This window comes from Carya illinoinensis, chromosome 11 (assembly GCF_018687715.1).
Source record: "Carya illinoinensis cultivar Pawnee chromosome 11, C.illinoinensisPawnee_v1, whole genome shotgun sequence".
NCBI classification, from domain to species: Eukaryota; Viridiplantae; Streptophyta; class Magnoliopsida; order Fagales; family Juglandaceae; genus Carya; species Carya illinoinensis.
In genome coordinates, this window is record NC_056762.1 from 42,929,185 (window position 1) to 42,957,019 (window position 27,835).

Consider the following 27,835-nt stretch of genomic DNA (forward strand, 5'->3'; position numbering starts at 1 on the left):
TCAAAATTTTTTTTTGTTCTTTGTTTTATTCTTTAGGTGATGAGAATTAGGAATCTTGATTTTCACAGTCTAGACTATCCAATTATTTATTTGATTGGGGGGAAAGAAAGCAACAAGAAAAAATAATGAGGCTCAACATTTCAAGCAACCATTTTTTTTTTATAAGTAACATTTCAAGCAACCATAAAGCTCAGATTCCTTTTTCCAAATCATTTCATGTTATGGCAACTACAATAACTAACAGCTTTCAAGCTCCACTGCATATATATAAAGGAATAATTTGCAATTGGTCCTCACTAGTAAGTGGGAGTCTTGGATAAATCAGAATTTCTCACAGGCATAAAAATTTGACCTATCTATCAAAAATTTTTTCCTAACTCTACCTTCTTCATTAGTTTAATGGTGTTGTACAGAATTGAATCCAAGATTCCGGCAACCTGAAACGCAAATGAAGTACAGTCAACAATAGCAGCCATTTTTGTTTTTTGGGTGATAACCATCATTGAGATGTGGGCATTAAAAAAACAAGCAACGGATACCAACCGTGAAAACACCACCGATGATTGCACACACATTGGTGATAAAATGTGAAAAGGACTTTGGATTCTCAGTTATTAAAACCTGACAGAAAGGATAAAGAAGACAAAATGGAAAATCAGAAGCAGGGATTAAAATCTTAATACATGAAAGCCTATAGTTTGATACTAAACCTGCATTGGAGAAAGCTCAAAATGGAATTTTGCAACGGGTATGTATACGCTCTGCGCCAAGCTGCTGTGGGCTGTGTACTCGTACTCCTCAATTAATTTATGGGATCCCCTTATCATCACCTCCGTTTTGACTACTTGAAGATAATGCTCTATCTGCAAACGAAATCATTTGATAAATATGCATCTATATAGAGTTTGAACATCACAACATTCTCCACATTTATAGCTCATACAGTTCATTAAACATTTTATCCACTTGTAGGCCAAAAAAAAGGATGTTTTGATGATCAGAGACAGAAAGTATTTATAGTAAGGTAACTTCTACTAGATGAGAGCCAATAAGTATTTCGAATTATATATGTAGATCAAACTGATTCAAACTGGTTACAGTCCTAGAAAACATTGTAACTTCAATGTTAATTTAAACAAGGGGTCCAAACCATCTTCATCCACCAACTTCCACATAACTGATATGTACAATATATTGGAAATTCTAAATTTTATGTTATCGGTGCTTGGCATATATATATATATAACTTTTTTTCACAAGTAAAAATTTATTGCCATCAATGTGCTTAGCATATTCTTCAAATTTATGCCTACCACGACCGCAAGACAATGCGGATCTATTTTACATGATCAAATGAAATAATTATCCACTAATTTTGGGCATGTGAAGAACATTAGAGAAACAAAGATGAAATAAATAAGATGGAAGGATCGGATAAACTTAAAAAACTTACAGTAACATTTGCACCTAAATCGCGATGATTAATAAATGATCGCCCGTTCAACCTGTCATGACTTCCACCAAGATAAGGTATAAGGCGCTTCACATCACTCATCACCCTAGGCGCTATCTTCCGACCAAACGAAAGATGGTTTACGACATGTGACATATTCATTTGAGTAGTATCAAAGGAATGGGCTCCAGAATGAGCTGAGATGATAAGGTTTCCAGGAACCTGCAGAGAACGATACAGCTTTTTGTTTGAAACTTAACATTGAAGAGAAAAGCAAAGTATTCCCTTCAGGCACAATTTACAGGTTAAAGAAATTGCCAACATATTGTGAGAATGTAAAAAGAGACCCTGTATCACCAATGTTATTGCTTGTGAGTGTTCTTGCCAACAACAGTTGTTTATAGAGCAATTACAAGAATGTAAAGCTCTGGAAGCAACAAAAGAGCTTTCTGGGAATAACATTTCCCTCACAGTTACGTGTAAAGTATACAAGAAATACCAACTCCACTTTATAGGACTTACCCTTTTCACACGCACGTGCCCTTCAATTCTGCATCCTCCTGCTGATGGTGCTGGCCTTTTGATATTCTCTGTTGTATTTTCAGACTTACCCTCCAAAGCTAGCTTCTGAGACTCCAATGGAATAGGTGCAGCCAAAGCTTCCATTGTCTGCAAGGGAGGAAACTTAGCATCAGGCCTTGTTGCACCCTTAATGGGTATTAACTGCAGGAAAGTTGGTTTAAACTCCTTGAATCATACTTTAATCAAGCTATCTGCATCTCGATCTCCATAATAAGATTCATGGTCATGGTGTCCATGGTTATCCCTGTAACAAAAAAAAATCAAATAACAGGGAAGCAAGAATTGCAGAAGACAGGTAGTTGTAGGTAGAACAACTCCACCCACCCCCCCAAAACAAGCAAACAAAAAAAAAAAGGAAAAAAAAAAAGAGAGAGAAAATGAAAGAAAGAAAGAAAGAAAAATGAAAAGGTACACAATCTTTTATTACTGCTGTTTTTTCTTTCATTGGTAAAGTTAAATAACATGCTATGATCATTGTTTTTCTCATTGCAAAGCTAAACAATCTCCAACCCGTTTTTATTTTAGGAGGAAGATGCAGTGATGATCAATTCATTAAGAGTTCTGCTATATACAATCACTTTTGTGTACTCCTTACGAACTCCACTGATGTGATTGACCAAAACAGTTATTTTATATTAAAAAAAGTGATGCAGCCAATCACATTAGTGGAGTACGCAAAAGTGACTGCACATAGAGTTTTTGTTTTATTAATTTCACTCATAATGGACGTAGATATGAAGCAGATGAAAGCACATGGAGTAAAATGGGCAAAGTTATTCAAGCTATAAAAATCACTGAACATCAGTTGAGAATGCTGGACACAAAACAAAAAAAATAAACTATTTACCTAACATCACTTCCTTTCCGAAAAATACGAATAGATGGATACCCCTGTATGTGGTTCCTGAACAATGAAAGTGAAGTTAGCAAAAAGATGATAACAGACAAACTATTCGAAGGAAAAGACAGAAGTAAACATAGTTTTATTCTAATGTGGCACTGTGAACAGCAGGAGTATTTGGAAGTCACCACTTTGTTTTTTGAAGTATAGAAATCACCACTATACTTACATTGGAGATACAAGGAAAAACTCTCCATCTTACTACAATTAACCTAGAAAACCTATGAGACGATCACAACTGAAGTTGCCATGTCTCTGTGCACGTTGTGCTCATGGTACTTAAGATAAGGTACTAGAGGGAAACATAAAGGGCACAAAAATATGGGATCACTAAAACCAAAAGCAATCAAGACCTATGAATTCTTTTTTTTAGGTAAGACCAATGAAAATTAAGCAATTGCCCCTAATGTCTGGAATAAACATGCATCGAAAACCTACTTAATTCTCAAAGCCACCCACAAACGCACCCCCAAAAATTTTTTTTACAAAAAAAGGAATTAAAATATTTTTAAAAAAGGAAGTATCAAAATAATCATTCATCAAAAGCATTGTTATTAGTAAGAAGCAATGGAGAATTTTGATAGCAATTATAGCATGGGTAACAAATATTCTGATCACGATAGTATGCAGAACCGTCCCAAAGAGTTATTATTCTAACATAATTTAATTTTGGTGGAAAAAAAAAAAAAAAAAAGGTTCTGTAATGAATCTGTATGCAGCCAAAACTAAATAAAAACACCAGCAACAAAGAACCTGCAAAGAACAAAATGTAAACTAGAAAGTACCTCCTACACAAGTCAGGTTGTTCAGTGCAATCTACCTTTGCCAAAAGAATCCGTCCATCCAACTCCGGATCATATCTGAATAAATAAGTGCACACATGAGATTCAGGGTACCATGGAGTGAAAACCAGGCTACTAGATCAATGTCATGGATGAGATGACAGTATTATAAGCAAAGTTCATCAAAAATATAGGAACAATATAAGCTGAAAAGTGAAAAACCTTTCCCTTATAGCTTTAGCTGCCTTTTCCCATGCCGGTTTCTGAATAGAAAGAAGTAAAATGAGGCAGGCAACCATTGAAGACATCAATTAAATAGGGAGAGCAATAACAAGATAAATTAATCAAATCTGACAAGCAAACAATTGACAAACTACAAATTTCTATTACGCAAGTGAGAATTTTACCGAGAATTACGAGAGGGGAGAGCATTGGTTACAACATACAATTGATATTTTACAATTTTCTTGTTTCACAATTCCCACGGATGTTCAACATATTACTACATCCCAATTGCACATACAATGATGCAAAACATGTGTCCAGAGTGATTGACATGGAAAATGAAAGCAAAACAAGCTTCTTGGAGGAAATTTTAGGTGAAAGTGCTCCAGTTAGGTGGTACAACTGCCAACAATCCACCAAGACAGACGCATCTCAACTAGTATTTGCTGTAACTGGTATATGATCATGCATTCTCCATTGCTTGTTCTCTTTCAATGCTGACATAAGAAACCACAAATTTCAAGAAAGAGATATGGTTGTTTTATGTTCCTATAGAGGAAGGAGATGGATAACATGGTCTATTAAGATCTAGCTAGTTTTTTTTTTTTATAAGTGTCTATTAAGAACTAGCTAGTTGGGGGAGTTGAATAACATTAGGTCCCTCAATTCTAGTTATTCTTTTCCTTAGGCTCATGAGCTACAAACTATATATTTGGTGACAGAAAAGATATTTCTGAGGCAACACAGCCCTCTATAAGCACCGCTGTAACATAGGATGCAAAAATGGGTGAATTATTACTCCTAATTGGATGTAAGTCACTTAGCAAGCATGGGCCCACTATCATCTTTTGATCATCAAAACCATAGGATTTCCAGTAAAACAAATACTTAAGGGTCCAAACCTTCGAAAAGGCAGCATTAATGGGGTTCTAAATTCTCTACTATTACACGGCAGCAATTGTTAATTAAGCACCACTGAAGTAATCACAACTTTTCAAGATAATAGCTGAGAAATTGAAGTATGATACCAGGCGATTGCTCCAGTAGCACCAAGGAGCGTAGAAATTGACAACCAAAATTGGATACCTGCAATTCATAGTTGGTACAAGGAGATTCTACAAAAATCAGAAAATTAAAAAGAAAATTAATTACAGGTCTGAAACTCATAGTTGAACCACTTACACATGAGTATATGTATCAAAACTCTGAGCTGTTAGTGGAACAGAGCCTTCAACAGGTTCTTCATCAACTTCATCCCCATGCTTAATGTGATGTGAAATTGTTCCCGAGTGAAACTCAGCACCAGTGGGTCTTAAATGGGGATCTATAGAGAACTTGCGAATTGTTTTTGTTATATTCAACCTGTTCTGAAAGTAAAGCTCACAGAATCAGACCGATTATACCATATTAAGAAAATAAAAATAAATAAATAAATAAAAAGACACAAGAAGGAGCAATTTGGAGAGGAACAGATGGCTAAATTCCTTTAGAGAATTAATCAATACCTAAAAAGAGGCTAAAGGGCAACTGAGTCCTAAAGAGTGTAATGTAACCTGAGGAAAGAGGAAATATATAGAAGGGCAGACCCTGAATAAAGAAGTTAGAACGAAGTATACATGATATTGAGATCTCAACACTGTCACAGCCACACAAAAAGGAATTTTCCATTGAAGATAGATTTTAAGGTGCAAACCAGCTTAGAGCATTCACATTGGGTACCGCATATCTCCTTTATCCCTATAATTTAGGGAAAGTTTTAGGGTTTTGAACAAAAACTTCCCTCCATCCCGATCCCTAAAATGGGGATGAAATTTAAGGATGCTACAAAGGTTCCCCTTATGGACCCATTGTACATCCCCAAATCTTATTTTTCGTTCCTGTCCTGCGTCTCTTCTATTTCGACAGTTGGATGCCCAACAAATTCTCCTCTGTTCCAACCACCCGAAAACAGAGCATGCCACCCAATGAAACTCAACAAACCACCAGATCCACCATGGACTGAAGCCGCAACCTTGGGTCAACTCAGATCTGCCGTCACCAACCTCGCGTCAGCCCAATTCCACCACCGGCAGCTTCAATTTTCAGTGGGTAATAAATGGTTGATGAGGGAGAGAAAATCGAGACCTATGGACTTGAGGTAGAGTATTTTCTCTCTAAACTGGGAACGGCAAAGGTTGTGTTCATGGGGAACTAGTCGAATGAGGGGTGATATGAGGGAGTTTAAGCAGAAGAGAGAGAGTTTCATTGAGAGAAAAAAAATTGGGAAGCGGATCTTTCTTGGGCGAGGAAGTGAAGCAAAATTTTGAATACCGTTCCGGTGACCATTTTGGTTAGGTACTGGAACGAGATATTTCAGTACCGGTATCGTTTTGGTGTACTGTTTTGGGATTAATTATATATTATATATAAATATTTATATGTATGTATAAACTAACAACTGATAGAGTAAATACATATATATATATAAGTGTATATCATGTATATGTGTATATATATAGAAGAACTGAAAATTTATCAAATGAATATATGTTGAAAAAATCACAAACTCGAGTAGAGACACAAAAAAATAAATAAATAAATAAATAAATAAAAGAATAGATAAATTATCAAAAATAATGATATTTAAAAAAAAAGAAGAATGAGGTGACATATTTAAAGTCATAAAAAAATTAAAATTCTATAAATACATTTTATATTTTAGAATTAATTAAATACAAATTAGATTTAAAATTTATAAAAACGTCATCTAAATACAAAAAAATTACAAAAAAAGTCCAAAACATAATGGAGACTGAAACGCCCAATTCCGGCCGAAATGGCCAGAATATGACCAGAATTGACGAAACGGGACCGGAATGATCAGAATTTGAAGCGAAATAAAACGGGGTGGTAGAGTGTACCGGACACTACACTGGAACGGGCCGGAACGAAAACCAATACCTTGAAGTGAAGCCAAGTCATAGTAGGGAGAATGGAAACGAGATTTCGGGTGGAAAGAAGAGGAAGTGGAGGAGGAATTGGAGGTGGTGAAGAGGAAATGGATAGTTTGTTGGTGCATTGTCTGGGCACTACATGGCTGACAGTGTGAGCAAAGGATAAGGGCATAAGGATTTTGAGTAACACGATTTTAGAAGATTATTATGTCGGCAATCATATAAGTATTTATAACATTAATAGAATAGAATGTGATATTTGAAAATAAGACAAAAAAAGTGAGTAGTTAAGTTTGTAAATGGAAGTGAGAAAAAAGAAATAAAAAAATAATGGAGAAATATTATTTTAATAGAAAAGAGAAAGAATAGGGAATGAGATGTAGAAGGTTTTTGAAAGGTGAAGAAATTTTAGGGAATGTGGTTTTTAGTTAAATTATAGGGAATTTTATGGAGAATGGGATGAGAATGCTCTTTTGCAATCTTAGTACCATATTTTGGTTCAAGTTAGCCAGTGTAGGATATCACTGGACTATTAGCCAAAGTAGTGCATTATGACTAGACTACCTAAGCATGCTAAACTATAACTAATATGAGAATTCCTTAGAACCGGTTCGGCTGGTTTTGGCCAAATAACAGCTTGCCAATCACATAGTTACACATATGACTTCCACCACATTTATCCTAAACCAGCAAACATCAGAAAACCAACAAAATCTTCTGCACGATTTCAGTGTATTACACCTCGCACCCCCCTTCGTCGAATCTCATCACATAGGAACTCCCCACAAATCGCACCCCCTTTGTCGAAGCTCAACCCAAAGGAAATCCCCACGAATCAGGCGTCAGCTCCCTTTAGAACCCCTCTTCGTCGAAGCTCATAACAGAAAATTACGAAAATTGTATGGCAAGGATAGGAACTGAAACGGAAAATAAATGAAGGAAAAATAAATTGTTGAGAAAACTCCATCAATTGGAATCGAATTGGCAATGACTTTCCGATCAAGAATAATAATAAGAAAAAGAAGAGGAGGAGGAGGAGGACGAAGAAAATGATTGAAAGGATAAGAACTAGTACTAACAAATTATAGGATGCAAAATCTCTAACGACTCAATTGATCCTATGCATACGACAAACTCCAGCATGCTCATAACAGAAAATTATGAAAATTGTAAGGCAAGGGTAGGAACCCACACGAAATTGTTGAGAGCTGAAGGAAAAATAAATGCAGTAAAGGAAGAAAGAAAAAGAGGTATTTCCAGATAAATGTCAAAAAGTGCGAAACCAAGTAAATATTTACGGCTCTACACCTTATTAAAGGCGAATTTCTCGAACTTCTAATTACCAGAACAAGAAACGAAAATCCCATTTCGAAGGAATGAAAGGAAGAAAGGAATTCGACCAGAGAGGCACTTTATGAGCTGCATCGGCGTCGGATTAAGGGCGGTGCACAGAGAGCAGCAAGGAAGAGAATGGCAGAGGGCGGTGCAAATGAGAAAGGGGCTAGCAACACATATGACCTTGATTCTCTGTGGTGGAGTATATTTCTCTTATAGTGTTTTTTCTTTCGTGGCTTGAGTTGAATGGAGGGCTGTTTTTGTGGGATTTACAGCTGGACCACTCGGAAGCGGTTCTCAAATAATATCTACTGCAAAGAGCGCAAAGCCCTTCCTATAAAAACTCTCCTCAAATTGCCTCAACTTTCAAAGTCATTATGAATTGTGGTTTTGAGTACCAATTGGTGACTATCAACATATAATGCCCCTAAATAACACTATTCTTGTACGAAAACTAATTATTTCCTCCAGTTTCTAATTTTTTTCCTTAGTGAAGGAAGAAAATGTTTGTTCCTTTTTTATGAAAGCTTTTTTTTGTTTTTTTTTTTTTTTAATATAGTAAAGCAATATGCACCAGCCGAGGTATAAAAGCATGTATAAAAGAACAAAGTTAAACAAGGTAGTAGATTATAAAATAAGAGTGATAACAACATCTTGCTTAAATAAATTGTTTGAAAAAATAAAAAATTATCTAACTGTAAATAAAGTTTCATTTACAGAAGTAATCGATGAAATGAATTGAATAATAGAAACTTACTGTTCCCAAGATATCACTCACGTCTACTGATGCAAATTCACATGAAAGGGCAGGAAAACTACAAGACAATTGAGGAGAAATGAGTAAACCAAATTAATGAGACATGCATGCATGCAAGCACAGAAGTTCCCCATACTAGTAGACATCATTAGGAGACGAAACTAAGACGGACATATAACATGGCTGGAAATGTTGTAGGCAAACATCATGAAACTTAAATCTATTACAAGCTTAACTAACTGGAACCTTAGGTTCTGCTTGGTAAGTGGGATCAAAATTTTGAGTTTAAGATGAAATATTAAAATATTATATTTTAATATTATTATTGTTTTGGGATTTGAAAAAGTTAAGAAAAAGTTGAATTATTTATTATATTTTGTATGGGGATTTGAGAAAGTTGTAATAATGAGATGAAAATTTTGAGTTTGAAATGAAAATTTTTTGTTACCAAACCGAACCTTAATCTATTAGAAGCTCTCCAAACTAGGAAACATCATGAACAAGAGACTTTAGCTTCACCTGCCCATACCTTTATGTGTTTAAATTCATTGCACATCTTCTTATGATGTCAATACCCCTCACCATAAGTTTGTGTATACAAGTAAACGACCCCAGTATCTCATCAACAAGAAATCATCTATAATCTATGCATTCATGCATAAAGATGTGTTATATTTCAGAAATGGTCCAAAAAAAGCTATGACACCAACAGTAGAGATATTGTGTGTGCGCGCGAGTGCACATGCATGTTAAGCCCTTCATGCATACATCTATAATCTCAAGATCACTTGTACAAATTTCATAAACCCAAAAAAAAAAAAAAAACAACCAATTCCATAGTGCTTTACCTGATATTAAAATCAGTGCGTAAGAAGTCTCCGTCAGAACTTTTGTCAACAATCACAGCTGTAGATGTACTGACAGTCAAGTAATTATTCAATTCCTGTAAAGTGAACATTGCGATTCATGTCAAGAAATGAAAGTTACCAGTTAAGGCAAACTATTTGAACGAAAGATTGGCACAAATAAAAAAACAAAAAATGGCAAAAATAGGTTTACTCCTGTCTTAAAAGTTAAAAACTTAAAATGAATACCCAAAATAGATGAAAGTAGTATCTGTATAAGAGGATTAATGTTCAACCTCAAAAAGTGACGAATATTGTATCATCTGCATATCAAGCCCATAAATAACCAGCTGAGGAGGTACCTACCATTCCAAATAAAAACACCATGGACAAAGCGGCTACTATGGATAATCCCGCACCTGATAAAGATGCTTCTGTCAAATCTCTTGGAATTTTCCTGCAGAGGGTAAAGAATAAGTAACTCCATAAAATCACACTGACTCACAGGGAAAATAATGTATACAAACTTTTATGCAACTTGTCAAGCAGAAAGGAAAAGGGACCAGCAGTTCCACCTCGACGCTTTCACTATGCTGTGTGTAGTGAGTCTGGTGATGGCCCAACAAGCAATTGAATATTTATAGACATGACTAATAGCTAATAGATATGGGGAGTGATTAACATGGGACCTCGGCTTTCACTACTTAGAATCGAAGTTAGTACCAATTACATCTTTAAGCTCATTCACAAAAGCCAAAACTCCCAACCCTAGAAAACCTTGCACCAGCAAATTCTTTCTCCAAAATTTTTAAAATTTCGTTTTAGTATATGGTTTTCTTAAAGATGTCCTAATATAAAGATAATTCCCCCCCCCCCCCCCCCCCCCAAAAAAACGTTTTCAAAAATCTTACTTAGTACTTAGTTGTCTAGGTTTCTTTTAGTTCTTCAACAATTTTTCATACTCACACTTATTTTTTGTCATTAATAAAATTTCACATTCTCATTTTTTTCACATCTCATAAGAGGCCAGAAAATATCTTCGTCTCTTTTTATAAGCTATTTGCTAAATTTACAACCTCATTTTTCCTATTTATTTACACTTTTCTTTTCAAGCCTTCCACTAGCTAATTTATTAATTTGGATTAGTTTTGATAGTAAGTACATATGTACTACCATCGAATTAACAATTAGGAGTGAAGGCAAATATAAAACCACTTAGCTAATTTTTACCGTTTGTTTGAACAAGTCTCGCATAACTATTTCTATCTTAATTTTTATAGTTTACTTAAGTCCAATGGAGCTCAAGCGAAAGGTTCAGATTGGCAGCTTTAATAATGTAGTTGTCCCTAGATAACTACCTTATGTAGTTAATGTTAATTGTCGGTGACACATTTTGCTACCTTAAATGTTGGTTACTGTTCACCCCTACATACGACACACTTTACTAATCGCGCCCACCCCCCCCCCCCGGGGGGGGCAGGGGAAGGGGGTGCCACACACCAAATCCTAGTTCCGCCCCTACAACCAAAGTTATGATAATTCTACACTAGTCATACCCATGCGTACCTGCGGACATACGTAGATATGACAAACACTGAAATTACAAAAAACACAACTCTCAATATGCCAACAAAAAAACACTGATTTCATTAATCCAAGAGGTTGAGAACACTACAAAACAAAATTAACCCGCTCATATCTCAACTGTTCAATCGACCCGATCCAGTCATTATTCACAACTTTCTGAGCATTATATATATAATTAATCGAAATATGCTTACATAGATGCATGTACGAGTGTCTCTTCGCATTAATACAATACAAAAACAAGCCCATGCACACACGATAGACAGAAAATCAGTCATCATTCGTAGCAGATATTTTGCAAAAATGAAAAAGGACAAAGAAAAGTGAAGGAAATGTGGAGTTGAATATAAGCGTGAGAGAGATCTGACCTGTAAAAGTCGACGGACTTGATCTTCTTGGCGGAAATCATGGTGGCGAATTTTAGATTTGCAGAAGAGAGGGAGAGCAATAGAACGAGAGAGAAAGAAAGAAGCTCAAAGCCCAGAATACAAGGGCACAATAGATCTGTTGGAAGTTGGGGGAGAGAATTGGCTTGTTTGCTCTCTCTCTGTCTCTCTACGTAAACATCCGAGTGCTCAGAGAACAGCCAAACAACTCTGGCCACCGTTTTTCGCAGATTTCATTTTTCTTTTTCTTTTTTTCTTTTTTTTTTTAAATAAAAAATAAAGCAAGCATTCATATATTATAACGAAGGGTGTCACGCAACCGTTTGGCCTCCCGTTAGGAAAAAAATAATAATATTATTATTTTTTTAATATTATTAAAAATAAAAAACTTACAATATTATTAAATAAGATTTTCTTAATCATTAAATGAAAAAAAATTGAAGCGGGAGTTTGAAGCGGGATCCCTAACTTTTTCCTATAATGAAACCAACAGTATAAGAGTAAGTTTTAATTAACTATACACATAAGAAGAATTAAGAGGAGAGTCATTTCTAAAAATTCAAAACACTACAAGGATCCAGCTAAGGGGAATATTTTCAAATTAGAGTTTGAAAAATACCTATTGAGCTAAATTATGCGCATATCGATTCTGAGTTCGATATATCTTTTTTGCTTTTCAATCATCAAAACTTTAGACCTAGTGTTTGATGTCTCTTATGGTGGGTTGTAGAGTCCAATCAACTACTGTTTTTAAATTAACATTTGCTTTTATGACAAACTTGGAGTCTCCTTCTATGATGATCATTCTTAGATTTATGCTTGCTGCTTCATGGATAATCATGAGTGCCGCTGAGGCTTCACTTACGTTTGGGTCGGTATTGTTGATATAGTCAGTTTGAGCAAAGGTGAGAGTTCCTCCATCTGATTTGCAAATTGGAGCTATAGTGCTTCCATTGGTTATGAGAGCTACATTAAAATAGAGTGAAAAGTCCCCTTGAGGAGGGGGTTGCCATTTGATCTCTTGTTGGGAGTTTTTGATTGACTGATTTTGTTGACTCTTGACACAAAGCAATTTGGAGTTGGAACAGGGGCTCTATGTACCACTTGGTTTCTAATAAACCAAAGTTATCCATGACTAATGTAGCAAAAAGTTGAAAAAATTGAATTTCTTCATTAGAAGTTTTTAAACAAAATGATGGATTGAGAATGATTGAGATCCAGTTAGAGATTGGTTGGTTTGTGGATTTCTTCTTTTGATAATTTGTATAATTAATGTAGTTTTTACATATTAACACCCCAACAGTGTTTGTTTTTCTTATACTGAAAATAATTTTCTATATTATCAAGTCGTTGCTTAACATATTTTATATCGTATAAACAATAAAATTTAATGTAATAAGTAGATATCCATTTTTAAGAATTAGTCTTACTATTTATTGTTTATATTAGGGGTGGGCAGCGGGGCCCCGTTACCCGCTGCCCCGCCCCGTTCGCCCCGTCCCCGCATAGTGCGGGGCGGGGCATCCGCACCGTCAGGGCCGGGGCGGGGCCCCCCGGCCCGTAAGCTATAACCCCAGCGGGGGCGGGGGACGGGGACGGACCCCCCCCGGTCCGTTTTTCCCCCGCCCCGTTACGTATCATATAATATATATATATATATATAAACATCAAGCCCTGAAGATGAAAGTGATGAAACGAAGAAACGAAAGTGATGAAACGAAGAAACGAATCGAGGGGAAAAGTGCAGATGAAACCGAATCGGCAAGTGACGTTCTCGAAGCGGAAGGGCGGGCTGATGAAGAAGGCTCGCCGCTCGCGAACTCGCCGTGCTCTGCGACGTGGAACTCGCGAACTCCCTTCCCCCCCCCCCGCGTCCGAGACCCCGAAACCCATACCCAGAAAGTTTCTCCCTCCTCCCTCCCCTCCCCTCCTCCCTCTGCCACGCCGGACGCACGCCGTCCCTCCTCCCTCTGCCACGCCGTCCCTCCTCTCTCTGCCACGCCGGACGCACGCCCAGAAGGGGGGTGCGGGGGGCCGGACGGACTGCCCCCCCACCCCGTACCCCGTCATGCGGGACAGGGTACCCCGCCCCCGCACACCGGAGGCGGGGGACGAGGGGGATTTTCCCCATCCGCCCCATGCGGGAGCGGGGAGCACCCCTAGTTTATATAGCCCGCTCTTGCTCCCTCCCCTGCCTTTATTTTCCCCTATGGGGCGGGGTTCCCCATCCCCCCGCATGAGCGAGCGGGGTTGCCTGCACTATCCAAGCGGGGGCATTTTTTAAAAAGGTGAACCGCTTGAGCGGGGGTGGGTGGGTGGCAGGTTTACCTAGGGATATAAGTTTTGAATATGTTAGAGAATTTTTACTAGATAATTTATATAAGAGAAATTATATTTATAATTGTTAGTGTGCAAATATTAGCAATTACTTTTAAAAAAATAAATATATATAAGATTCATAAGAAAAAAAAAATTAATAATGGATTTTTTTTTAAATGATTGTACGATATTTACATATTTCACGACTGTATGTAGCATTATTTTTTATATAAATACAAAAGTGATCAAAGAAACTTAAAATTTCAGTCTTTCCTATTTTTGTATTTTTGGACTTCTTTTTATTTTAATATATATTTTTATTTCTTTAATAAGCACATGAAGAGGAACATATATATATATATATTGTGTTCTTTACGGCAATTCGGTAATTAATATTTAGTATCATATTGTTCTAGAAGGCAAACCGTATTTGTTCTTGTAAGAACATGAAAAATGGTTAGCGGCTACAAAACAGTGAAAAATTAGAATTGCAAGTTGGCAAGTGGCAAGGATTTCTCAATAAGAATATTATGTTATTTGATTGGAAAACTAAAGGCAAGTATGCGTAATATAATGAAGCGTTTTTATAATTTGCCATGAAACTAGGAAGTTTTTGTTCTTATAAATGAATTCAATATTAGTTTTGTCTTGATTCGTAAATCACCCTTGACATGTAGAGAAAAAATAACTTTGTTCATGATATTTATAGTTTTGTCTCGATTTAGTCTTAAAAGAGTATGTTATACGCTCTATTTTAAGGTTGAAATTTACTTTATTTGATGATTTTATATTTTTATAATTTTACATAACTCTCAATACAACATATATAAAATTATTATTCTTATCAATCCCTTAACTTATTTTACATCTCATAACTTAGGCAACAGTCTGACTTACTGACAAAAAAGGATGTAGGTGGGACGAGAATTTGAAAATGATGACAAGGAAGGAGAAGAGGAGGGAACTGAAAGTGTAATAGTTTTGAGGAAGAGAGAGAGGTCGAAGAGAGAGAGAGGTCATAGAGAAATAGAAATTGAGGAGAGAGAGGTAGATGAGAGAGATAGGTTGATGATGGTCTAGCATTAAAAAAAAAGTTGCATCAGGTCAAGTGTGGGATATGAAAGTAAATAATGACTTATGTATAGTATATCTCATATATAAAATAGGGTTAAGGATATGTTGAACAGGATGCTGTTCCTGTATAGGGGTGAAAACCGACCTCATCGGCGCAGTTTTTGGCTAAAACCGACGCCGACCGATGAGGTGAGATTCGCCGGAGCAACCGACCGTAACCGGTCGATGGGGAGGAGGAAAACCGTCCGTATCTACTCCGGCAGTTCTATGGCGGTTCACAGTCGGTTCTCGGTTCCTCTAGCGGCGTTGGTGCTCGGAGAGAGTAGAGAGAGACAGAGTTACAGAGGAGAGAGAGAGAGAGAGAGAGAGAGAGAGAGAGAGAGAGAGAGAGAGAGAGAGAGAGAGAGAGAGAGAGAGAGAGAGAGAGAAGCTGTGAAACCTAGGTGAATCGGGGAAGAAGAAGAAGAAGGAAGAAAGAGATCAAAACGACGCCGTTTGGTTTTAAATCCAACGGTGTCGTTTACATGTGTTTTAATAATAAGAGAATCAAACGACGCCGTTCCACTTAAGTGGAACGGCGTCGTTTTATTTAGGTATAAATTAAAAAAATATATGTATATGCTGTCGGCCGGTTCAGCAGTTTGAGCCGGCCTCAAACTGCTACCGAACCGACGAACGTCGGTTTTGTTTATTTTCTGCCGCACGCCGACCGGTTCCCTGGCGGTTCCGGTCGGTTCTTGACTCCGACGGCCGGTCTGTGTCAGTCACGACCGGTTTTTCGATTACTTGTACACCCCTATTCCTGTAGACATGTGGAGAGAGAGAGAGTTCTAAGCGTGTAGAGAAGAAGGTCCATAGATAGTGTATATTTGATCTTTCACCTCTAGAATCTATTAACTTCTTTATTTTGAGTTATCTCTTTAATAAAGAGTTATCTCTTTATTTTGTTTTATGCCATTTCATATTTTTGTATATCAGTCAACATCTTTTGACTTTATATTTTTTTTATTGTCCTAACTTTTCATTTTATTCTAGTATACTTTGATCACACCATGTAAAAATATGTATTTTCTATCATTTTTAAACCTTCTCTTATATTTCAGAAAAATAAATTGAAAAGTAGATAATACCACTAAAATCAGAATAAGGTAAAAAGTGCAGCATATAACATTTTTCTTATTATTTTGCTTTAAGTAATGCTATACATTACACTTTCATTTCACTATGTGATATATTTATTACTATTGGATAATAAAAAATTATCTAATAAATAATCAATTAATGGTGATAAATGTGTCATATCTTATATAATGTAACGATAATGTGATGATGTTATAGTGTATAGAATTTTATTTTGATTTATCTTTGTTTAACATCACTTGGCTAAACGACTATAATTTAGCTCTAGCAGTAGGCTACAGGTCGTATTTGATGATCGGCACCACTTGTTGTCGTGCCGCTCCAAGTACGACGACGTTGTGAGCCTTACTTAAACAAATCGATCGTCCTAATCATTATCTCGCAGAGAAGAGAGAAGCTGAGACAAGCAATGGCAACTCGTGCGATGCTCAGAGCTTTCTCGAAACCCACCTTTCCGTGCCGCACATCCCAATATCTTTCCCTTGCATCCGTTTCTCGATCCGTATGTTATCTCTCACATATCTATGCTTGAGCCAAGAACCATGCATGTATGATGTAATTGAATCATTGATTGTGTATGTCATTCTTATTTTGAAGGATCCAAGCCCATATATGTATCTATCTGCGTGTGTTTGGAAATATGGAATGATTGAGCTCGATGTTCTTGATGTTAATTCAATGCTCTGAAAGAGCGGAGGGTGGTTACAATACATGTGAAATTGATGCCAAAATCTTAGCATCACATTATCAATTTTATAATATAGTGGCTGAGATGTCTGGATTCCCGAACGCGAATGCGCCGAAAATGCGTATATCTTGCTTACCTTGTTCGAGATAAGTGGTTTCAACAGGAGACGTAGTCTTGCTATCAAAGTAGGATCTTATACACGCTTTCTCGGCGACTCAATCCAGGCTGAAAATTGTTATTTTATCTATTTATATATTAACATCTCGATCGTGAGTTTATGTTGTATTTTTTGAGATTCGCATTATGAGGTTTACACATCAGAAAACAATATCTGTTTCAAGCATGATATAATTTATCTCGCCTTACATAAAAAAGGGATTCAATGAGTCTTGGTTAAACCGTTAAAGAGAAAATTATTGTGCATACTAAACATTATGGACGAACTTTTTGGCCAAGGAACCGAATCTTCTACGAAGAAGGCACGGAAGACAAATGAACTAAAAGAATCAAATACCTGTATTTTGATATAAAGCGATATGCATCATCTCGACCAGCTTTTTCCTAGACTATTACGCTATTTGAGGTGCCCAATTTTTTCACTCGAAGCATTAATCCTAAAAAAGTAGAAAAAAACAACTCAGACAAGACAATTTAGATGTTCCAACATACATTAAATTACCAAAAAAACAGAAGCAAATGGAAGGCATGTCCTCTTCACATATTGGAACACATGAAAATAAGAAACTATGTGCAGAGGGGACTTCAATCAGGTTCACTGGCCTGTAGGTTAGAGTTGGCAATGACTGTCAACAGTCCTTTTTCTTTGCAGGCTAGTACGCTGGTCCTTGCTGAGCATGAAGCTGGTTCTATCAGGGCACCATCTGTGAGTGCAGTAGTGGCTGCAAATGTTTTAAGCAAGGACAACTCCATTTCGGTGCTATTGGGCGGCTCAGGTCCTTCCCTTCAAGAAGCTGCCACACATGCTGCCTCATGCCATCCTTCAGTTTCTCAGGTAGGTAAAGCACACTCTTAATTCTCATTACCCTGCATGGACTTCCTGGTTTTTGGTATCTTCTCTTGTATTCATTTAAGATAGAGGCAGAACGTGGGAATGAATATTAGGACTGTTGCTTTGGTCTTTTTTACAGCCCATTAAATTGAAACGACATTGCTATATTTTCTAAGAGTTACATATTGTGGCCAGCAAGAAATTTTCACGTTGAAAAAGCCCAGAATATTGTCAATCTGCAATATATAATTGTATTTGATTTACCATCTTGTGTACTTGGGCTATGCCTATCCTTATTAATACTACCGTTTACTTGTCAAAAAAATAATTGTATTCGATTTTCTCATGATTAGTAGTCAGGGATAGAAATAATATATTAAGACTTCCGTCAATCTCCTGAGATCTTACACTTATTTGTCTTTGAAACACAGTTCACGTGCATAATATTATGGGATTCTGAAAGTTGGCTGATGCTATTTCTTGCACAGGTGCTTGTAGCTGATTCAGATAAATTTACACATCCATTAGCAGAACCTTGGGCTAAACTAGTCCATTTAGTGCAGCAGAGAGGTGACTACTCGCACATAATTGCACCTTCAGGTTCATTTGGGAAAAACATTCTACCACGTGCAGCTGCTCTTTTAGATGTTTCCCCCATTACAGATGTTATTGAAATAGCTGAGTCTGATCTATTTGTCAGGTATATTCTCTGGTTTATCTCCTTTGATTGACATTGCCTTCTCAAGATATTTCATCTATTGATTGCTATGTGAGTTAATGTTGCTATCAAGTACCAAGCAGACTTCAAGCATCGTATTATGTCTCTCTCCATTTCGTTGTTTGGATATTGACAAACTACTTGATCAGGTCTTGGGTGAGGTCTTAATATCAAACTGAAGTTAAGTAGGACAGATAACAGTGCTACCTTTTCAGGACCTTAAATTCTTGTATGGGCTGTCAAGACACTTGCATTCTCTTGAATTCCAAATATCGTAATAAAGCCTGAATTTTGGCCTCAATCATGTAGATCTGCAATGAAACCATGTAGCCTTTGTGATGTCAAAGCTACATCAGCTTTAAAAACTAATGGATCTTACTTGAGGTCTTTGGTCATCAGGCGGAAAAAAAGTTATATTATTGGAAATTTTGTGCTGTCAATGTCTTCGAAGGACACTGATGGGACAAGAGCCTATTTTTCTTTTTTGCGTTTTTACAATCATTGTATCTGTTCTTCTCTCTGTGTTTTCCCTCTTGTGGCTCTTATGAAGGTTTAAAACAGACAAAACATGGGTATTTACTGATTTTGTTTTTTGATAAGTAGTTACTGCTTTTGTTTTTAGTGGTCCCTATATCTGTTTTTTCTATGGGTCTAGCTGGTGCCATGTAAAACGTTCCCATCTAGATTACCGAATATTTCGATTCATGGCTACTGGATGCTCTTGTTTTGAGAAGTTATGAGGATGCGCTGCACACATACATGAATAGTAAAATGCTTCAAAATATTGTGATTATCAAGTATTCCCTGTATGTAGGAGTTTTTTTTTACTCTCTCAAACAAGACAAACTGATCATCAAGTAGAAAGCATTATTCCTTAGTCCAGATGGCATATAATCAAGTAGAAACAGTCTTACCTACAATCTACAAGCTTCACATTCCATTCCATTTCCCCGTAAGTAAAAATTTATAGCCATTCATGTCCTCTACATTGTTTTCGTTGCAATCTTTTGTCGGTTAATTTACATTGGTAAAATTGTTTGCAGACATCACTTGACATTAGTAAAGAAAAGGATGAACAATTTTTAGAATCTTTTTACTTCAACTACCTCTTAAACCTCTCTGGTGTGTGACTCTAACTTATTCGCCTCATTTTTTAGCCAGAAAGTTTTCTTAGGCTCAATCACCGACAGTTTTGAACTCATTATATAGATCTACAATAATCAAATAAATGCTTGAAAGTTGCTACGGTGGATCAGTTGCAGCTTCTTGTGCTGTAGCATTATGCAAATTCACTCTTAGGCCTTAACTGTGTGTCTAAGGTGAATGCTGATTTTTTATCTGACATGAAAAATATTAAAATCATTTGCCAGGCCAATATATGCTGGTAATGCACTCTGTACTGTTCGCTACACTGGTGCCAATCCTTGCATGTTGACCATTAGATCCACATCTTTCCCGGTGCCACCAACCTTGGCTGATTCAAAATCTAAGGAGGCTCCTATCTCCCAGGTTGATCTCTCAACCTTTGGTGAAGGTCTGTTTATCTTTTTCTAATTCCTAGGAATTTTTGTTGGCCACCCTCCGACTTGAATATATACAAAGAAGAGATTTACCAATTCCCATTTTGTAGTTCTTCATTGATAGAGATTTGACTATTTCTTGGGTGATTTGTACTGATGAGATTTATCTGGTAACTCCATGCATGTATTGACAAAAAATTATGCACTTATCAACAGATTCTATAGGTAATTCGAGATATATAAATCAGACATCTCAGGATACAGAACGCCCTGATCTTGGGAATGCACGAATTGTAATCACTGGGGGGCGTGGGTTGAAAAGTGCCGAGAACTTTAAGATGATAGAGAAGCTTGCAGAGAAACTTGGTGCAGCTGGTACATTTTACATATAAAAAGAATTTAGGTTCTTTCATCTTGAATCTATTTAAGCCATTGTTTTCAATATGACCTTGTTTCTTTATTTTACTGCTAGTAAAATTTGGAACTTTGTTGATTTTTTTTTTTTTTTTTCCCGCTTAGTTGGTGCCACCCGTGCTGCTGTTGATGCGGGATTTGTTCCTAATGACCTCCAGGTAACACCTATTATTGTTTTCTCCAACTTTGTTCATATCGTTTGATATTTGACATGATTTTGTCAGATATCCCTTTCATTCCATTAATTCCAGTTTCTTCATAGTCTTAAACTTGTTAAAAAAATGATAAAAAAAAGAAGTTCAAACTCAGTTTTCCTAATTGCCACTATGCAACTTGGATAATAGATATGTGCCAGCTGTCCGTTGGCGCTTGAAAGCTATGATGATTCTGAATTTGGAACCTCTCTCTCTCTAGAAAGAAAGAAAAATTTTGGTGATTTTTATGCCTGATGCTTCTGTATTTAAGTTGAAATTCTCATACTGGCATGAGAGGTTTTCTACTTGTTGTCTTTGGGATTGTAGGATGCTTCCGGTAGCATTAACTACCAGTATATTTACTGTTCACTTTTACTACACATGTTATAATCTATCGTGCTAATGTAGGGTTCTTATATGTATCTTGCTGCCTGGTCTTAGTTGTGACTATTTTTTTGTGTCAGGTTGGCCAAACTGGAAAGATTGTTGCCCCCGAGTTATATATGGCTTTTGGTGTATCAGGAGCCATTCAGCACTTGGCAGGCATGAGAGATTCCAAGGTCATTGTTGCGGTGAACAAAGATGCAGATGCACCCATATTTCAGGTGATGGAATTTCAGCTTTAAGAGTTAAAAAAACAAATTATAATAGCGATAGGACGATGCATTGCCCTTTTGCCCAATGCTTTTACTCACTGTGAAACTTAAAACTGCTTTGCTTTTATGCTCTTCTTCGATGCAAGATTCCGTGGATAGCAATTTTTTGCTTGCATTTGATTTTGGCCCCTCTAACGACACCTCACACCCTTCAATTGCAGGTTGCTGATTATGGACTCGTAGGTGATCTTTTTGAGGTGATACCGGAGTTGCTCGAGAAGGTTCCGGAGAGAAAATAAACCTCTAACCTGTGCTTTTCCAGGATTCCCCCTTGGAGGTGAAAGATGCAGAATGAACTGTCTTGTTTATAATAAGTTACAAATTCTCATTTCTTTGAACGTCCTTTTATAAAGCATGAAATCAAAATCACCCTTTTCAAATTGCCTTAAACTGGTCAAAGGTCGTGATAAGCAGTACAGCCAATACTTCCAAATTCTCATGAAGAGGGATTATTATTATCAAACAACATAATGTCAATGTATAAACAATGAGTTTTAGAGCCAGGTTCCCCATTCTGGGATATGTGAGTGGTGGTCTACTACGCTTCTCCCCTAATGAATAAATCTGTAACAGCACAAAAACTGCAATCATTACAAAAACAGGGGAGCCTCGGTGCTGACCCTTTTGAATCCCAATTATCTGTTTCAATATTGAAAATACTTTAGATATAAAAAATTATACAAAAGTAAACTCACAAATTGATGTTATTTGATATGTTATATCATAAATTGATATGATTTGATGAAATTATATTAATTTGTGAATTTATTTTGTGTACATAATAGTTCTCTTTCAATATACGCAAAGATGTAAATAAATTATTTTTCCAATCCGAGCGAAAAATGAACAATTATGGTATAATATATTTGCAAGCATATTTATTGACAAGTACATTAGCTGGCATAACAAAGTGTTTTGTGCTGAAATTGTTCTATTCTTTTGTAATCGTTAATAGATCCTGAATTATGTGATGTATGTACTTTTGCCCATAACGCGCGTGCAAGAGGCAGAAAGTTATGTCTACAGGCTTTAACTTCATCACCCCGATTTTTTTTTTTTATTAAATATTTAATTCCACAAATATTCCGATTAGAGTGGAGACCAAAGTTTCGTTTGCAACCAGAGGTAATCGACGTCTCCAAGAGATGATATTACAAGTATAAGAGAGGAAGCAACCGACAAGCGCATCTAGTGTAGTGGTATCATAGTACCCTCCCACGGTACTGACCGGGGTTCGATTCCCCGGATGCGCAATTTTTTGTTCCCTTTATATTTTTTAATATATGTAAAAGACGAGCAAAATTCTTTTGAAAACATAAAAAATAAAATCCAGCAAATTTAGATTCACTTGGCTTACCAAAAAATTACTTTTGAAGAGCCATATGAAAGATGAGTAGTGATAGGCTTATTCATAATTTATAGACAATTATAAATATACTAATATTTTTTTTATTAAATTTAAACTCATCAAATCAAAAGTCAAAATAAAATTTAAAATAATATTATTTTATTATATAATTGTAAACTAGTTGTTATAAAGTAGTAATTCTATCATTTCTATTGAAAGACATGTTTAATGTCATGTTGTGACGGTTATATTTTGAATCAAAGGACAGAAGTGATTTTTGAGAGATTGAATGGGTTGTGCTGGAACCCACTAGAGGATGGCATAAAATTAGTTCAAACTGTGCCATAAAATCCATTCTAACATCAATCAATCTTATAAATGTGGACATAGCTTGTATATATATGTGTGTGTGTGTGTGTGTCAAACACCATGTACTCTCTTTGTGAGATCGATGTCTGTTTGCATGTGCTGGTCGCCTACTAGAAACATCTAAAATAATATTCTTCTTTTTCTAGACTGTAAAATGATCCAAATTGTTCTTTAAAAGCTACTGCATGCAGCATGTGAGGAGCAATGTTACTTCCTAGTTGTCAAATATATGGCGATTTGGATTTAAGGTGTAGTACTTAATCAGTGAGTTTCGTCAATTGGCATATGATCATGCAGTATCATGCATATAAAAACTCCAACCTGCTCGCATTATATATAACTAGGGCTGTTTGGATTTTGATCAATATCATAGTTACAAACAACATCTATTCCAAGCTGTACATGAGAATGCATATCATTCATGCATGGGAGCTAGCTTGACTTTAGCAGATGATATATTTATAGTATCCATACAAACATTTTGATCATGCATGTGGGATATAATTATATACATAAAGAACGTCCAAATATTGTCCAAATAAGGGTTTTGCTCAATCACATGAACAAATTATTCTATTTTGATTGGCTGATGAATGAAGAATGAAAACATAATTTGCTCCTAAGGCCGGAAAAAATGATAAACACGAATCATTTTTCACAACACTTGATCACACATTAAATATTTTGTAAAATACATTAATATAAAATTAGTAACATCGATCATTTTATAAAAATATCCTTATTTTTCAATATGACATGTTGTGCGGGTATCAATATTGCTCCTATCTAATTTCTAGATTGTTGAAGTACTTTTGAGTATTACTGCATGCATGGCTATCCTGGCGGCCAAACAATCTGTCCTAATTAAAGCTTTTTTCCCCTTAATACTGACCCATGATTATACCTTAAGCTAGCTAGCAATATCCCTAAATTTGTATATACAGATCGACTCCAAAAATTAAGTACTGCTGTAGGTTTTGGCTTAATTTTCCACAGTACTGGCCAAGCAATCTGTTGTAATAAAGAATTTTCAAAGTACTGATCACTCAAAACGGCAGTGTGATGGCATAATATTAGAGATCGAACGATGAAATAACGATATTCATGTTATTCGTCTTGCATGATCAGTACTACTTTTCTTTTGTTTTTGTGGGTGATCCGAATAACATCTGTAATTATTCATGTCCATGAGTAATATTATGCTATTTTGATCTTTACTCTTTATAACCTCAATAACAAGGAACACATCCGCATTCATAAAACAAGTTGACTGCTTTATTTATTGGAATTTAACATTACAATACTATATTATATATATATATATATATAATTAGTTTCGAAAGCATTGCTGATCAGCCTGCAGCTCCTTGGCCGGATTACCTAGATTTTGACATTAATTATTAATGTCTTTGATAAATTCTTCTTATACATACAAGTATATGTAATTGTTTTTGTTGATATTAGCGTTTTACATGAAGAATTACTCTGAATTTAACTTGGTGTGTACAGATTTTCCTTCACCTCATACAAGAGAGGGGCCGGCATTAATGAAGCAGTGAAAAAAAGAAAAAAAAAATGCATACAAAGCACTTTATAAAAGTAATGTTCTTCAGTTTCATTACAAGATTCAGCATTAATAGATCATATATATATATATATATATAGTCCTCTGCAGGCATTAATTTGGTCATGCAGCAGAAAGAGAAGGGAGAGAGTTATGCGTGCAATGATATATTAATTAAGGATGATTAAACTGCATGCATTGAATCATCGAAGATAATTCACTATCATAGACAAAGGAACTAAGCAAAGGCCCTTTTTCTTCAATTATGTGCAATCGCTGTCTCTTCCAACAAAACGCATTGCACTTCTCTCATCTATCGGTCCTGAAGTGCCAACAACTTTCTCCTGTAAATCATGTCAAATGCACAAGGACCTCAATTTTTAGGTACGTAATATATTTATTCAAATCACATGAAGAAGAAGAAGAAGAAGAAGAGTTAAAGAGAATTCATGGATTTTTATTTATTTACCTGAGATATGTTTGCATGATCAATATCATTCCGCTCAGCATCCATATCCATGATCTCATCATTCATATCACATACCTATTGTAAACATTGTACAGTAAAGAAAAATATGATATATATTATATATCGTTAATTCCCACTAATCAAATCATGAGAATATGAACAAGAAATCCCTGACCTTGGGATTCATGCTAATAGGAGAACTAGCAGTATCCACTAATGCATTTTCAACCAAAGCTCGGCCTGTTCTTTTCCTTTCCTTGAAGCTGAACGATCTCTTGCTAGTTTTAACCATAGACGAGCCCCGGCCCCCACCTGAATGTTCACTCCTGTCAGACCTTTTTCTGGCCAAAGAAGCAGCATCGGAAACCAGAGAAGAGGTCTCAGAACCAGAAGAGCAATTAATACGCATGTGTTCGTTGCTTGTTTTGTGATCTAAGAAATCCTCGAAGTACACAGTCCAACCACTCTCCTCTGAAGAGTACTCATGAGAGGTTCTTTGATTGGAAGAAGTGGGCTTGCTGGTAGTGTTCATGGAGTTTTCCATCCAAAAAGCAAACTAATTAGATGAAAGAAGAAGATGGGGCCGGTTTGAGAGAACCCTCTCAGGAAGCAAGTATGAGTGTATATATATAGAACAAGAGAGAAAATAATAGGAAAAATAATCGAGACTGGTGACGTATATGAGTACTTCAGAACATATTGGTGTGGGTCATAGGAAGTTGGGGAAGTACTACTTAAGCTTTAGATGCCACACATGAGAGAGAGAGAGAGAGAGATGGTTTGACATTTGCGATTAGATATATATGCACAGGAAATTTGCCCAAATGAGTAATGTAGGGTGAATGAGAATCACTAGTTACCATTTTAGTATACCTAAAAACCAGTTCATATATTGTCATTTCGTATACGTTCTTAGCATAAAATTTGTATATATTTATACTTTATAAATTTCACTTAGCTTGATCACAGTGGTACTATAGGAGATTGTAGTTGGCACAGTATCTTTTCTAATTTTGCAACAAGGTTCCATGCGCAGACCTACTCATGAGCCCATAACCACTATCTTCCTTTCCCATCCCACTTAACCACGGCTCTAATATCCCATTATCCATATATATATATATATATATATATATATATGAGTAATGCTACACAACCTCCCAACCTCCACACACTATTTTTTTCAAAATTTTCAAATTTTTAATTTTTTTGAGTTTATTCTTATTAAATTAATTCAATTCTTCTATTCATTATTTATATATTAAATATTGGACAAAAGAAAAAACTATAAAATTTAAAAAAAGTGTTGTCTGTGGAAGTTGTGTGAATAGTAGGAAGTTGTGTAGATTTTTTCGAATATATTGGTGTGGGTCATAGGAAGCTGGGGAAGTACTATTTAAACTTTAGATGCCACACATGAGAGAGAGAGAGAGAGAGAGAGAGAGAGAGAGAGAGAGAGAGAGAGAGAGAGAGAGAGAGATGGTTTGACATTTGCGAGTAAGATTAGATATATATGCACATGAAATTTGCCTAAATGAGTAATGTAGGGTGAATGAGAATCACTAGCCCTTTTTAGTATACCTAAAAACCAGTTCATGTATCGTCATTTTGTATACGTTCCCAGCAGAAAATTTGTTAATATTTCTACTTTATAAATTTCACTTAGCTTGATCACAGTGGAACTGTAGGAGGTTGCAGTTGGCATAGTATCTCTTCTACTTTTGCAACAAGATTCCATGCTCAAACCTACTCATAAGACCATGACTACTATCTTCCTTTCCCACTTAACCACAGCTCTTCACAATATATTGGTGTGGGTCATAGAATGTTGGGGAAGTTCTAATCAAACTTTAGATGCCACACATGAGAGAGAGAGAGAGAGAGAGAGATGAGAGAGAGAGAGAGAGAGAGAGAGAGAGAGAGAGATGGTTTGACATTTGCGATTAAGATTAGATATATATATATATATATATGCACAGGAAATTTGCCCGAATGAGTAATGTAGGTTGAATGTGAATCACTAGCTACCATTCTAGTATACTTAAAAACCAGTTCATGTATCGTCATTTTGTTTATGTTCCTAGTAGAAAATTTGTAAATATTTCTACTTTATAAATTTCACTTAGCTTGATCACAATGGTAATGTAGGAGGTTGCAATTGGCACAATATCTCTTATAATTTTGCAACAAGATTCCATGTTCAGACCTACTCATGAGACCATGACCACTATCTTCATTTCCCACTTAACCACGACTCTAATATCCCATTATCCATATATATATATATGAGTAATGCTACACAACCTCCCAACCTCCACACATCACATTTTTTTCAAATTTTTCAAATTTTAATTTTTTTTAAGTTTATTCTTCTTAAATGGATTCAATTCTTCTATTCATTATTTATATATTAAATATTGGATAAAAAAAAACTATAAAAATTAAAAAAAGTGTGGTGTGTAGATTTTTTCCTTTAGAATATATTGGTGTGGGTCATAGGAAGTTGGGGAAGTACTACTTAAACTTTAGATGCCACACATATGTGAGAGAGAGAGAGAGAGAGAGAG

General features: G+C 36.0%; 3 protein-coding genes and 1 non-coding gene across 5 annotated transcripts; 2 read left to right on the forward strand and 2 right to left on the reverse strand.

Annotated features, from left to right (window-relative positions):
• Positions 1–138: 138 nt before the first annotated feature.
• Positions 139–12,025, reverse strand: LOC122281462 (protein disulfide-isomerase 5-4-like). Its single transcript, XM_043092947.1, has 15 exons — positions 11,769–12,025; positions 10,180–10,270; positions 9,817–9,911; positions 8,969–9,026; positions 5,126–5,310; positions 4,972–5,029; positions 3,941–3,981; positions 3,722–3,796; positions 2,883–2,939; positions 2,213–2,279; positions 1,976–2,122; positions 1,454–1,675; positions 711–863; positions 544–621; positions 139–437 (listed from the first exon to the last, which is right to left on the reverse strand). The coding sequence occupies exons 1-15, from the start codon at positions 11,807–11,809 to the stop codon at positions 360–362; spliced, it is 1,446 nt and encodes a 481-aa protein (XP_042948881.1). The 5' UTR covers positions 11,810–12,025; the 3' UTR covers positions 139–359.
• A 4,657-nt stretch (positions 12,026–16,682) lies between these two features.
• Positions 16,683–22,153, forward strand: LOC122282789 (electron transfer flavoprotein subunit alpha, mitochondrial). 2 transcript variants are annotated; one of them, XM_043094818.1, is made up of 8 exons: positions 16,683–16,821; positions 17,837–18,019; positions 18,505–18,716; positions 20,105–20,268; positions 20,471–20,629; positions 20,774–20,826; positions 21,327–21,467; positions 21,680–22,153. In XM_043094818.1, exons 1-8 carry the CDS (start codon positions 16,729–16,731, stop codon positions 21,755–21,757), a joined length of 1,083 nt encoding a protein of 360 aa, XP_042950752.1. In that variant the 5' UTR covers positions 16,683–16,728; the 3' UTR covers positions 21,758–22,153. The 2 variants fall into 2 exon arrangements, with proteins under 2 accessions (XP_042950752.1, XP_042950753.1); XM_043094819.1 differs by having other exon boundaries at positions 20,480–20,629.
• A 547-nt stretch (positions 22,154–22,700) lies between these two features.
• TRNAG-CCC lies at positions 22,701–22,771 on the forward strand. The gene has a single exon. It is a non-coding gene; the product is annotated as a tRNA-Gly (tRNA).
• Positions 22,772–24,969: 2,198 nt separating this feature from the next.
• LOC122280468 (vascular-related unknown protein 1-like) lies at positions 24,970–25,853 on the reverse strand. The gene is made up of 3 exons (XM_043091371.1): positions 25,444–25,853; positions 25,269–25,343; positions 24,970–25,143 (listed from the first exon to the last, which is right to left on the reverse strand). The coding sequence occupies exons 1-3, from the start codon at positions 25,810–25,812 to the stop codon at positions 25,063–25,065; spliced, it is 525 nt and encodes a 174-aa protein (XP_042947305.1). The 5' UTR covers positions 25,813–25,853; the 3' UTR covers positions 24,970–25,062.
• Positions 25,854–27,835: the final 1,982 nt, after the last annotated feature.

Bases quoted from the DNA above. Each gene is read 5' to 3' on its own strand.
- LOC122281462 (XM_043092947.1), bottom strand. From the start codon at position 11,809: ATGATTTCCGCCAAGAAGATCAAGTCCGTCGACTTTTACAG. The intron at 3,797-3,940 runs GTTTTTCACTTT...TTATTTATTCAG, and splicing joins GCTAAAGCTATAAGGGAAAG to ATATGATCCGGAGTTGGATG. The intron at 622-710 runs GTTTAGTATCAA...CCTTTCTGTCAG, and splicing joins TTGAGCTTTCTCCAATGCAG to GTTTTAATAACTGAGAATCC.
- LOC122280468 (XM_043091371.1), bottom strand. From the start codon at position 25,812: ATGGAAAACTCCATGAACACTACCAGCAAGCCCACTTCTTCCAATCAA. The intron at 25,344-25,443 runs GTCAGGGATTTC...TGTTTACAATAG, and splicing joins CTATTAGCATGAATCCCAAG to GTATGTGATATGAATGATGA. The intron at 25,144-25,268 runs GTAAATAAATAA...CATGATTTACAG, and splicing joins ATCATGCAAACATATCTCAG to GAGAAAGTTGTTGGCACTTC.
- LOC122282789 (XM_043094818.1), top strand. From the start codon at position 16,729: ATGGCAACTCGTGCGATGCTCAGAGCTTTCTCGAAACCCACCTTTCCG. The intron at 18,717-20,104 runs GTATATTCTCTG...ATCATTTGCCAG, and splicing joins GAGTCTGATCTATTTGTCAG to GCCAATATATGCTGGTAATG. The intron at 20,269-20,470 runs GTCTGTTTATCT...ACTTATCAACAG, and splicing joins TCTCTCAACCTTTGGTGAAG to ATTCTATAGGTAATTCGAGA.